The sequence below is a fragment of the Engystomops pustulosus genome, chromosome 9 (genome assembly GCF_040894005.1).
Source record: "Engystomops pustulosus chromosome 9, aEngPut4.maternal, whole genome shotgun sequence".
NCBI classification, from domain to species: Eukaryota; Metazoa; Chordata; class Amphibia; order Anura; family Leptodactylidae; genus Engystomops; species Engystomops pustulosus.
In genome coordinates this window covers 96,908,828-96,922,723 of record NC_092419.1, presented here as the reverse complement: position 1 = coordinate 96,922,723, position 13,896 = coordinate 96,908,828, and the positions used below count along the sequence as shown (strand labels likewise).

Sequence of the window (13,896 nt, the reverse complement as noted above, 5' to 3'; positions counted from 1 at the left end):
TTCCTTTTAGTTCAAAGCTCCAAATTGATCCGCTAATGTTGTCTAATATGTAGTTGTAATGTTCTAGAATGTTCTAAAACCTCTCAATGGAGGCTGTTATATATAAATTCGCATAGAACTAGTAACCCTTCCTGTACACTATATATTTGGGATGTCCTGAAATGGATTTATTACATACAGTAGACCATATCAGAAATCTCTGAACACCACCATGATTTATGGCTGCAGGTAAACCTTACATAACACACTCAGCTCTGCTATATCTATCTCCTTGGTGCCTCATTGAGTAAGTATGCCCGGCATCTCCGTGTTTGGCTTGGGACAGTAAGATCAGGTTAAGCAATCGATTCTCTTACAACAGGCTGAGGCCGCGTTACCTGGAAGTGGCCTGTGGGACTTGTGCCTATTGTGAATGATTGAGAAGAATACAGCTTAATTATAGGTGCCAGGGAGGGTGAAGGCTGGAGGTAGGAGGAGCAGACCTAGGTGTTGCCTGCAGCTCCATAGTGATGGGTTTTGGGATTTCCGTCACAAACAACCTTTGCAGACTAATCCCCTGCAGAGCATGCTGAGGTTTTTTTTCCTGTTCCCCCTCTTCCGTACACGACCATCTTGATGGATACAGCCTGACATCTACTCCAGGAAAATGAGGAAGAAAAGAGGGGGCAAGCCGCCTCGCCTCCCCGCCCGTGCTGCACTTTACATGTGAGTGCACAACGTGATATTATCAGCCGGCGGATGACAACCCCTGTCATGTGCATTGCCTGTGAAGGGACGTGTTTACTAGATAGGACAGAGATGTGAAGGTCAGATTCCTTGCGGAGCCGTGTCACTCGTGTATGTGAACACCTGGGATCTAATTGTTTTCACAGTAAACGGAGCATTTAATCGCTCTTTTATCTGGTGTGCACTTGGCTTCCAATGAGAATCAGCAACACTTTTGCACTTAGACTGGCTGCATGGTCACCCCCTATCTTTTTAGGGTACCTGGGGATAGAGGGTAATCATGGTGGTTTTCGGTCGCATAATGATCCCTGATTTGGGTTGTTGGATTTGGGTCCAGGGGGCTCAGTCACCATCGCTCTTAGGAAATGAACCCCAGTTATTTAAACATGGGTCAATTGCCGAATATTGTGGTGGGGCATTCCGACGCTATACACTACCTATTGTAGTGACTATATAGTGGATTTTTGATGTTGCGTGGCCCTTTTGTGGATAGTGCCATCTTGGAGACCCCTACTATTGGCCTTGGTGGTCTTGTTGTTGTGTGGATCTTTCATGATCAGAGGACATGCACTCACGTACGATGAAGCTGATTGTAAAGCACGGGAGGAGTCTGCCGTTAGAGAGGCAAAGTTCATCTGATAGTCAGGAGGTGTTATTGTGTGTATATGAGGAATGAGCTTATTATATATCCATGCACTTGGCTTAACCTGTGTTTATATAGGTAACTATATTCTACATGCATGTTGTATATTCTTCAGATTTCTCGGTCTTGCGCCTACTTCTGCTTCTCCCTTATGTTGTGCTGCTGTTGCTTATCCAACCCTGTCCCTGGATTTCTTTTGTTGTGGGGCTGGGTGTATGTGTGCTACCCATGATATTGTGTGCTTGTGCCCTCTCTGTCTGACTGCATGTCTCTTTATATTTTTACTATTTTTTCTTCTTCTGCTGATTAGCACTACACTCTTAGGTCATGTTCACATGTGTCAGATCTGCAGATTGCAGTTTCCGCATCAAATCCAGGAGCCCTGACCCTTTTTAATCTATATGGGGTCCTCCAGACTCTCCTCACACAGTGGATAGTATTAGTATTAGTATGAGCTTGTGCATCCATGTAATTTGGAGTAATCGGCCAAGAAAGGTCTTGGTTGCACAAGTGTTCGGCCCATTGGTATCCGAAATATTTGGCCATCGTTGCAGTGTGCCATGGGTGTGCATCATAATAATTCATTTATTTATATAGCACACACAGATTATGCAGCGCTGCACAGAGCTTGCCAAATCGGTCATATACCCACAGTGATGAGCCCCATGAGTATTTAGTCCTTGACACCCAAGTAGCATGCACCTTATTTTTACTGTAGCAATACTAAGCAGTCTATGAGAAATGTCTATGTTGAATGTGATGTAGGTTGTTAATTGATCTATCTTCAGATCTGACAAATGGACATTTTTGCTTAGCCAGAGTGTTCTCGTTGAGTATGGACCTTCTGCATCAGACTATACTTATGTACTGCTATATGTACCCAATTTGTCTGGCTGTACCCAGTATTCCCATCAAACACTGTATGTACCCAATGTGTCTGGCTGTGCCCAGTGTATCCATCAGGTAATGCATACCCTCTGTGTCCGACTGTAACCAGTGTACCCATAAAGTGCCGTATCTATCCATTTTGTCTAACTGTACCCATCAAGTACTGTATGTACATACTATGTCTTACTGTAGCCAGTATACCCATCAAACAATGTAGGTACCTAATGTGTCTGGCTGTACCCAGTGTTCCCATCAAGTTCTGTATGTACCCACTATCTGACTGTAATGCATGTACCCTCTGTGTCTGACTGTAAAATCTGTACCCATAAAGTGCTGTACGTACCCATTTTGTCTGACTAACCGTCAAGTACTGTATGGACCCACTATGCCTGACTGTACTCCCATCAAGTGCTTAATGAACCTGTCATGTACCCACTGTGACTGACTGTACCCAGTGTCTGCCAAGTATATTTCCAGTGTCGCTGACTGTACACTTACCTTAGAGACTACATGTTGTACAGTCTTGTGTCTTTGGCTGACAGTATGTTTTTCCTGACCCTTTATGTCTGATGCCACAAGCTTGTGCAGTGCATTGTTCTTCCCCTCTGTCTGTAGCTACCACCGATGTCTGACTGTATAGTTTTTCTGGATCCTCCTTGTGTTGTGGTCTGTCTTTGACAATATACAACCCTTTGAGTTCAACCTCACATACTAGATATTTCTGGGAGGCTGTAATCCTCGCCCTGCCTGTTTGTACATTATATTTGCCTCTTTACTTTCTCCTTAGCTTTTTTCTTATTGTGGTCCTTACATTTGCCCTTGGATATTACCATTGTCTATTTCTTCAGTGTTGAAGGTGGCGACTCTCTTGGCAGTGAATCTGGAACAATTGTTGACAGTCCAGGCCAGCAGCCACAGTACCGTGGAGAGGTGAAAAGCGATCACTACGACTTGCCATCACCCACCCGTCACCCGTCTCACCCAGGACTCCAGTGGAGTCAAAGGGCCAGACTACAGCCCGCCAGTGTTGCCTTGCGCAAACAGGAGGAAGAAGAGAATAAGAGATCCAAAGCCTTGTCTGACAGCTATGAATTGTCTACTGACCTCCAGGACAAGAAGGTATCTGCTCTGTCCATATCTATCCCCCTGTCCATGACTTCCCTTCTGTCTTACATCAAGGCTTGGTCTGTGATTTCAGTCTTTTTCTCCCCTGTCCTCCTGAGCATGGGTTTTCAAACATGTCATGATATTAGCCGGACAAAGTCCTGTCCCGCGAAACGCATATGACTTTTTTACAATCCCGTAGCAGTCGTAGCAAATCTGAAGGACAAGTTTGAAAACTTGACTCATTTCTTAAGTTTCTGCTTCTTTCCTGTCCCATATGTTCCTTTCCCCTCATGTCTCCTGCTCTTCACCCCCCTGTGTTGTGTCCTCGGGGCCCTCTCTTACACACACACTGTACCTGTCTCCTGATGTAGGTGGAAATGCTGGAGAGGAAGTACGGGGGCTATTTCCTCAGCCGGCGAGCAGCTCGCACCATCCAGACCGCATTCAGACAATATCGCATGAATAAGAACTTTGAACGTCTACGCAGCTCTGCTTCTGAGAGCCGCATGTCCCGTCGGATCATCCTATCCAACATGCGCATGCAGTACTCCTTTGAGGAGTACGACAAGACCCACAACGCCCCGTACTTCCAGGGCAAACCTGTGTCATTGGATGAAGGGGTAGCTGCATGTCGTGGGCAGGGGGAGCGAGGTCTTCAGTATGGGGGTTCCTGCAGCGGGATGGACGGTGATTCTATCAACACCTCGGGGGAGTTTTCCAATGAGATCACAGAGCTGGAGGATTCCTTCTCCAAACAGGTGAGGCGCTATAAGGGTGAGTGTTACTCCCAGGAACAGGAGACAAGCATTAAGAGGACATCCTAGTCTTATGTGATGTTGTATTAAGGGGCCATTCTGTGGCTCACATGTCATACAGTTAAAGTGGATCCACCATGTACACACACAGGGACACAAATAACTGTCACTTCATGAGGCTTAAAGTACCTGGTGCTTAATGGGTTAAAATATTGATGATTTATTTATAGAATTATTTATCAATATCCGATTTGTGGGGTCCAACATGCTTAACTACCACCGATCAGCTCTTTGTAGAGACTGCAGAGTTTGGAAGAGCGAGACAGTCTCTTATCCAGGGCGGTATGATGCCTTCTATAGTGGCCATGCTTGGTACTGCAACTCTGGTCTTCTCCATCAAACATGCCATGAATGTGACAAGACAGACCAATGAAGCAAAAGCTCACCTGAGCACTGCAACTGATCGGTGCGGGAGCTGCATGTCATACCTCACATTGATGACCTATCCTACAGATATGTTACTAATATTATAGTCCCAGAAAACCGAGCCCATTACAACTGTATAGGCTATGCTCCTTTTACCCCTCCCTTGCACTTTTGTGCCACCACTAACTCACGAAGGGTGATGCCACACATGGCGTTTTGAACCCGTTTTTGGTCAGTTTTTAAGCAGTCCGTTAAAAAACGCATCCGATTTTTAAAAACGCATGCATTTTTTTAAAAAACAGCATCCGTTTTTGAACAGTTTTAATTAAGGTAACTGGTAAAACCTGCTTAAAAACGGACCAAAAAACAGGTTCAAGACGCCATGTGTGGCATCACCCTAAGAACTCACTATATCCCTGGTCATGTGATGTCACACAGGTGCCCTGCTCGCTATATCCATGGTCATGTGATGTCACACAGGTGCCCTGCTCGCTATATCCATGGTCATGTGATGTCACACGGGTGCACAGCTCTGATTACGTTCTTTGCTATAACAAGCCAAGCAAATGTGTGACACGATGTGTACACAGGAATAATGAAACTTCCTATAGAATGACAGCAAGCAGAGATACCAAGAGTATATTGAAAAATTGTATGTTTTCACTACATAAACAATATCAGTTATTTACTGAAACTGGACGAGGCCTTTATACACTTCAATAGGGGATGACAATGTTAGACGTAAACGTTCATCGTGTAGGTGATGGATCCACTTTAATATATATTCCTATTGTGTTCTCTCTCCTAGCTGTGTCCTGGTGCACTATATAGCTGCATTTGTCTTCCTCCTGCTATTCTTATGTGATTCCCCCCCACCCAACTACCCTTATTTGTGTTCTTTAATATATCAATATTTTGTTGCCTCTGTTCTTTTGGCCAAATACATCCTTTTTTAAATATAAATAAAGCAGAGGAGATGCTCATAGAGGCTTCAGACTCCTGGTGCCCTAAACAGCATTGGATTTAAATGTGACTGAGCTGTAATACCATACACAGCCCATAGACACAGGTGGCGCTGTTTCAAGAAATAAAGCAGAGCATTTTTAATTTGACAGCTCCTTTACCATTGCAGCAAGAAAGTGTTAATGAAACGCTGCTGATGAGCGTAGATGGGTCTTCCGTATCTATAACTGGGAAAACTCATTTGGCTTATTTTGACACTAAATAATAGTTGACACATAATTGATAGAGCAGCACATGTGCTTTGCATACAGTTAATGGGCAAGTTATGTGTGATGTGCTGCACATGCTCAGTACTACCCTGGGCTTCATAGGTCACAGAAGGGACTCCAGGACTTATTTCCCCACAAGATAAATCTTATTTGGCTAAAAACCGCAGAAATAGGCTGCTTCAGAACATGCTGGCAAATTAATGGCCACAAAAATGGTGACCCAAAAAAATGTAACTTTTTGACTTCTACAACCACTAAGGGGAGATCATTATGTACATTGAATATATTAAAGGGGTTTTCCCACCAAACAAATTAGGCCCTATCCTTTTTCTGTATACATTCCACACCTTTTTCTAGATATCTGATGTCACACAGGTGCACGGCTCGTTGGTGTCCCAGCACCTGTGTGACATCACATGACCAGGGATATAACGGGCCGTGCACCTGTGTGACAACACATGACCGGGGATATAACAAACCAGGCACCTGTGTGACATCACATGACCAGGGATATAACGAGCCGTGCACCTGTGTGACATCACATGACCTGGGATATGACAAGCCGTGCACCTATGAAATCACAAGACCAAGGATTTAATGGGTGTGCACCTGTGTGACATCACATGACCAGGGATATAACGAGCAGTGCACCTGTGTGACATCACATGACCAGGGATATAATGAGCCGCGCTCCTGTGTGACATCACATGACCAGATATATAACGAGCCGTGCACTTGTGTGACATCACATGACCAGGGATATTAACGAGCCATTCACCTGTGTGACATCACATGACCAAGGATATAACAAGCCGTGCACCTGTGTGACATCACATGACCAAGGATATAACAAGCCGTGCACCTGTGTGACATCACATGACCAGTGACCAGTTTTTATACACAGGAAGTAATCAATTAAGATTCCTATAGAATGACAGCAAGCAGAGATCTAGAAATCCGGAATGAATTGATACAGTTTATTGGAAATTTTATAACTTTTTATACACAAACAATATCAATTATTTTCTGAAAGTGATCAACCTCTTTAAGTCTAGTAGACCCCACTGCAAATATTTAAAAAAATGAATCTTTACATGATCTCTGTACAATGACCTTTAGGCCTCCTGGACAATAACACATTTTTCTTATGGCCGAGAAGCTGGCAAATAATGTCCCAACCCCTTGGAATGTCACATGATTGTGTTACCTAGCAACTGATCCGAAAATATGCTCTGCACAGTGTGTCATCCATATTTTTCTCAGCCCCATATTCTATGGGAGAGCAGGGCCTCAAACTTTGCCAAGAATAGGACCTGCTTGGAGATTTTTCTCAGTGGCACTAGGCTCAGACATGGGGCTGTGTAATCCACAGCTGTATGTATGAACCCATGGAAAGACATGAGGTTGTGAGCAAGCTGCAAAAAACACTGCTTTATAGCCTGGGGAAAATATGATGACACTTGACCCCTTATTAGATCACTACTGACAATAGATGATGTCACAGCTTATCTCCTCCCCCTCCCTGTACAATGACCTCTATATAGATAACACTGACCCATCATTACATCACTACTGACAATGGATGATGTCACAGCTTATCTCCCCCTCCCTGTACAATGACCTCTATATAGATAACACTGACCCATCATTACATCACTACTGACAATAGATGATGTCACAGCTTATCTCCTTCCCCTCCCTGTACAATGACCTCTATATAGATAACACTGACCCATCATTACATCACTACTGACAATAGATGATGTCACAGCTTATCTCCTCCCCCTCCCTGTACAATGTCCTCTATATAGATAACACTGACCCATCATTACATCACTACTGACAATAGATGATGTCACAGCTTATCTCCTTCCCCTCCCTGTACAATGTCCTCTATATAGATAACACTGACCCATCATTACATCACTACTGACAATAGATGATGTCACAGCTTATCTCCTCCCCTCCCTGTACAATAACCTCTATATAGATAACACTGACCCATCATTACATCACTACTGACAATAGATGTCACATCTTATCTCCTCCCCCTCCCTGTACAATGACCTCTATATAGATAACACTGACCCATCATTACATCACTACTGACAATAGATGATGTCACAGCTTATCCCCTCCCCCTCCCTGCATAGACTCTCCTATTGACCAAAATGAGTTGGCACAGATCAATTTTCTTTAACGCATCTTAGTAAATTCTATAAAGAGCTCGGGCAAGGCAGCAGCCCCTGTAATGATGCTATGAAAAAAGATGAAAAACGCCATTAGGGAATTAAAAAAAACAGAAGTTATATGTTTCAGTATTTGTTTAGAGAAAATAAATCGCCAAATTTAGTTTTTAACCAGATCCAGTCTACACAATCTTAAAATCAGAAAAGCTTTTTTGCCACTTTACCCTGCGAAGGAAGATTGATGACATGGTTAATAGTAAGCAGAATACTTTCCTTTTATCATAAACCGGTCTGTCACGTAATAACATTATAATATAACACAAGCTTTTCTTTATTTCCTGCTCATAACATAATAGTCTGTTGTAGAACTTCCCAGACACAAAGCACTTGCAGAACTTGACTCTGGCCGTCCACGAGTTGCTTGGTATGACTTTCCCTTTCCTCTTCTTGTCAGGTGAAGTCCCTGGCCGAGTCAATAGATGACGCTCTAAGCTGCCGGTCTATGCACTGCACCGATCCACGGGATGAAAAGGGAAGCTTGGAAAAGGGGGAAAGCAAAGAGCAGCACGGAGACAGCACTGCCACTTCATTCAGTGACGTGACTCTATACATGGACGAGGGAGTGCCGGTGTCTCCACTGTCTCTCGATAGACCTCCCAGCTCCGATCAGGACACTCCACAAGGAACTAGCTCCAGGCAGGAATACTGGGCCACGTCCTCCTCGCGGGAAGACAGCCGGGAGAATGGCAGCAGGCGCAGCACACCCTGCATGGAGTGCCGAGACTTTCGCATGAGAGGGGCTCACCTTCCTTTGCTCACTATTGAGCCCCCTAGTGACAGTTCTGTAGACTTGAGCGATAGGTCAGACCGAGGCTCTCTAAATAGACAGGTGGTATATGAACAGGAGAACTGTAGCCCACATGGGACTCTTAAACAAGCACCTCACAAAGGACCCGCTCGATCCCCTCATCCGCACCGCCATTACCACCCAGATCCTCAGCCTCCTCCTTTGGACTCTGGAGGTGGAAATAATGGCACACAGGTGGGAGTTGGAAGTGGCATGGGAGGGGTGCGGCACATGCATCACGCTAAACAAGAACTCGGGGAAAATTCTGATGGGGACAATGAAAGTCTAAATAGTACCACGAACTCCAACGAAACCATCAACTGCAGCTCCGGCTCCTCTTCCCATGATAGTCTCCGGGAGCCTCCCAACACACTCTGTAAGCAGACGTACCAGAGGGAAACTAGGCACAGCTGGGACTCGCCTGCCTTCAACAACGATGTGGTCCAGAGGAGGCAGTACCGCATCGGCCTCAACCTCTTCAACAAGTAGGTACTAGAGAGGATTAAAGGGGACACTGCACCTCCACATGAAATAACCATCCTGGAGCATTTTCTCATAGATCTGTGTGGTACCCAAACAAAGGGTGTAGTTCTGAATAAATTGACAACTGGGCGTTACCAATTACATCATCCAAGATTTGTGTGCACCAGCAACAGTGATTGAATGTTAGAGCGAGTAGGAGCATAATACCAACTGATAACACCCAATTGTCATATGAAGCCATTGTGCCCTAACACAATGTACAGATCTAGGGGGAGATGTTCCAGAATTTGGATTTTATAACAATTGCAGGTAGTTTCTACAGCAGGCACTTGGGGAGAGATGACCGGTCCTCCTTAACAGTCCTTGATAGAAATATGTGCTGTACATTGGACCCTGTGCTTTGTGTTTGTCAGTGATTTGTCATTGTGTGAGTGATCAGTAAGACTGTGTGACATCCTTTCTATGTCACATCTGATACCAAGAATTATAATGCTGCTCTCTTGATGCCGTTTCACATTACAGGGGCCCATCACGGGTCGTTAAAGTGCTATGGGGGTGAAAGGACCCTACAGAAATTGACATTGCCCATTGAGAATATAGATGGGGCCACTTCTTTAAGGTTCTTCTACCCTTGAACAATATTCTAGATTTTCCTCAGCACATCCCATCCTGTACACATGTAGCAGCCTGATGCTCGTCATAGAAACTACATAATTGGACTGGTGTAACTATAAGTAAGCTAGGAGGTATCATCGGTCAGAACCTCCGGACCCATTGCCACGTGACAGATTTCTGTGCTCAATAAACCTTTGACGTCTATTACCCGTTAGATTGTTTTTGGGTGGATTGTATGTAGCTTTTTTAGCAAATATGAGGCAGTAAATGCACCATAAAGAAGTGATATGTACCTTACTGTCCCCCAGTTCCTGACCTGAGCTGTCATTGGATCGCATCTGGATTTGTATATTTATTGTGCTCCGTACAAACATCGTACATTATGTCACTTTCCATTCATAAAGATGGAATATAGAAAGGTCCTGATGATATGCAGGGTCCTCTATAGGGTCATTGGGAGATTAGTGAAGGTCACAGTAGAAGAGGTGATTATCGGCGTCCTTGTAGTTTTTGTAGTTGTAGGATTGGAGATCAGTGAAGAACGACTCAAGACCTTCACAATATATTGCATAAGCATAAGTTTCTTTTAGGAGAACCCCATTCACATTAGATATTTAGACAGAGCCAACAGGTTCCCCTGGGCCAGTCGCCCTACCACTAATGTGAATGGGGGGGCTGTAGTTCAAATTTGAAGAAAATCTATCATCATAATAAACCACAGGCACTTCCTCATAAATCCAGGAACACTGACCGCTGTTTGAGCTTACAGCAGACAGGGGGATGGGGCAAGTGCTGAGTGAGCTGAGGGGGAAGGGGTAGACAGTATAACAGCCTGTGAAGCAACAACACAGAGGGGCTCCTGTAACATCCCAGAGTCCTTTTGGTTTAATAACATAATTATAAAAGTTCATTTTAGTATGAAGAAGGCCATGGATTACAAATATTAGAAAATAACCACATCACAGAGCCTGGATCTATAATGGCCCCTGCAGGTTTATTTTCTTTAACAATGCCCATATGTTTTGTGTTTTTTTTTTGTTTTTTTTACAGTTTTGTTTACAGTGTAGGCCTGAAGCAGTTTATGTTCACGGCAGGGGCTTTACGGGTTCACTGACCACATATTCAGCGCCAGACATCAGAAAATATCAGTATTATTGAACTGTTAAAAAAGACTTAAGGAATTTAAAGGCCATGTGATTGTGATGTAATCCGTGTATACGTGGATGCTGTCACATTCTGTGCTGAAGACCTAACGTGATTTGCTTCCTGGTGTAACGGATACAATGCATGTGATATATATACAATACAGTTCAGGGTTTGCAGATTTAGAAATGTATAGGGTTGGGAGATGTGGAAGTACATAGTCCATGAGTTGTCAGGTTGGTGGGTAGAGGTGAGTGGACCCAATATTCTGCTGCGCGCCCCGCACATAATGCCGGATTGGAGGTTGAACAGCCAATATGGCAAATTGACACTACTAGCCATTGCTATGATATGATTGCTTGGCCAGGAGAACTGATGGGGAGCGGTCATTGGTGCAAGAGGCCCGGGGAGCCGTCAGGGCATCTGAGTTCTCCCTGCTCCTGGGTCTTCTCCTGACGCCTCCACTCTGTGTCCTGACTCCTGACACTGGTTATATGCATTGGGGTGAGGGCACAGAGCAGAAGACCCAGAAGTGGTGAGTACTTGTCTGCTTTACTGCACTGCTCCTAAGACCTGCTCCTGGTGCAGTTCTGCTTCGGGTCTTTATGCCGCCGCATACAACAAGCGTAAGACGCAGCAGAGCAGTGCAGGGAGGGGAGAAGAAGGTGCAGCGCGCGGTGCAGGGAGGGGAGAAGAAGCTGCAGCGCGTGGTGCAGGGAGGGGAGAAGAAGCTGCAGCGCGCGGTGCAGGGAGGGGAGAAGAAGCTGCAGCGCGCGGTGCAGGGAGGGGAGAAGAAGCTGCAGCGCGCGGTGCAGGGAGGGGAGAAGAAGCTGCAGCGCGCGGTGCAGGGAGGGGAGAAGAAGCTGCAGCGCGCGGTGCAGGGAGGGGAGAAGAAGCTGCAGCGCGCGGTGCAGGGAGGGGAGAAGAAGCTGCAGCGCGCGGTGCAGGGAGGGGAGAAGAAGCTGCAGCGCGCGGTGCAGGGAGGGGAGAAGAAGGTGCAGGGAGGGGAGAAGAAGCTGCGGTGCAGGGAGGGGAGAAGAAGCTGCAGCGCGCGGTGCAGGGAGGGGAGAAGAAGCTGCAGCGCGCGGTGCAGGGAGGGGAGAAGAAGCTGCAGCGCGCGGTGCAGGGAGGGGAGAAGAAGCTGCAGCGCGCGGTGCAGGGAGGGGAGAAGAAGCTGGTGGTCTCCAGTTTTATTATCTGCTCTGATTGCAGTATTTGGTTGTTGGAGCACTATGACAGTATGGCCATTAGAACAATAAATGTTGCTTACTCCTTGCCTAACTCCTTAGATCAGGGATAGAACACACATTTAAAGGAAATTTCCTAATTTTTATAATTTAATAAAGGTTTGTGGAGTTGGAGACGGTCCATTTTTATAACAAATAGGACCAAAATGGTCACCAACTCCGACTCCACAGCCGTGGGATTGGTGGATATACACTGCAGGGCTATGGGGTAGATAAAGATTTTATACCTTACATTTCAGACTGTTAGATAAACCTTTTAATAACCGTCCTGCTCTGTATTTTATGATAACTAATGAAAACTGATGATATTGTCCTGAGAGGTTCAGCTCAGCTGTATAGAGATGGATGAGCTTGTTGTCCCATGGGTAGGAGTGGAGCTGCTTGTATCTATAAATCAGAGTCCTCAACACCAGTATTGTCTGTGCTGTCACTGGATAAATCGACTCAAAAAGCTGCAGGTTTGTGCGCAGTACGGTGCGATCATGAGCCGAACGTCCGACTGAAGGACTTACTCATATGTTAAGGTTTCTTCCACTAGTTGTAACATTTCTATACAAACATTTTTTTGGTTATGGAGAAGATCTATGGATTACTGACAACTTTGTCTGGCACCATACATCTGTTATGAGGGCTTTTTGGGTTTATTTCCTTAGTATTTGCTGCCCTTTTCCTAGATAATTAGTGTACAAGAAGGAACTTGATAAAGAACACTTGGGCCATTGAGGGATTAGGGCACCTGGCCATATGATATATATTATACGTCATATGAGAAGTGTCCAATCAGTGCGGCAATATCACAATCGCTCTTTAAGACCCGCAATAGCATATGATAACCTCTCCAGAAGAGGGGCGCTGTTTCTGAAACGAAGTATCTGTTGTGAATATAGCTAAAATCTTGTAGCGGAGCAGCCATGCTGGAAGTTGTAGTTGTGTATTTGAGTTTTATGCTATGTTCTTGTTACATTTAGTCCCTTGTGTTCTGGTGTGAGCGGGCGCCAGGTGCCTTATTTGCATGTGGCAGACGGGAACGCATGAACCCGCTGGTATCATGACAGAGAGGAGGAGGCTTCTCCTGACATTTGTGCATAATGTGTTCCCTGTATCAAAATGTACAGCAAGCAAGTGATGGCGTAAGATTCATGTCCTATTGCAGGTCTTCTCTATACACAGATATATCTATATCCTCCTGCTAGTAAAGGCTGAGGGTATGTTCACGTATGTCACATGACTAGAGCCATGATTCCCTAAATTTTAAAGGCACAAAGCAATTTTGGTCAAGGCCGCTGCCCTCTGCCGCTTTCCCCCTCGGCTCCCGCCCTCTGCCGCTTTCCCCCTCGGCTCCCGCCCTCTGCCGCTTTCCCCCTCGGCTCCCGCCCTCTGCCGCTTTCCCCCTCGGCTCCCGCCCTCTGCCGCTTTCCCCCTCGGCTCCCGCCCTCTGCCGCTTTCCCCCTCGGCTCCCGCCCTCTGCCGCTTTCCCCCTCGGCTCCCGCCCTCTGCCGCTTCCCCCCTCGGCTCCCGCCCCCTGCCGCTTCCCCCCTCGGCTCCCGCCCCCTGCCGCTTCCCCCCTCGGCTCCCGCCCCCTGCCGCTTCCCCCC

General features: G+C 45.8%; 1 protein-coding gene across 15 annotated transcripts in view; it reads left to right on the top strand.

Annotated features, from left to right (window-relative positions):
• IQSEC2 (IQ motif and Sec7 domain ArfGEF 2) overlaps positions 1 to 13,896 on the top strand; it is a 152,922-nt gene that overhangs the window by 125,593 nt on the left and 13,433 nt on the right. For 14 of the 15 annotated variants that reach the window (XM_072124262.1, XM_072124269.1, XM_072124257.1 and 11 more), the window contains 3 exons: positions 3,106 to 3,376; positions 3,736 to 4,122; positions 8,421 to 9,298. In XM_072124262.1, coding sequence (XP_071980363.1) covers positions 3,106 to 3,376; positions 3,736 to 4,122; positions 8,421 to 9,298 — 1,536 coding nt within the window. Of the gene's footprint in view, positions 1 to 529; positions 706 to 3,105; positions 3,377 to 3,735; positions 4,123 to 8,420; positions 9,299 to 13,896 lie in introns of those variants that run through there. The other variant, XM_072124267.1, reaches the window with a different exon arrangement.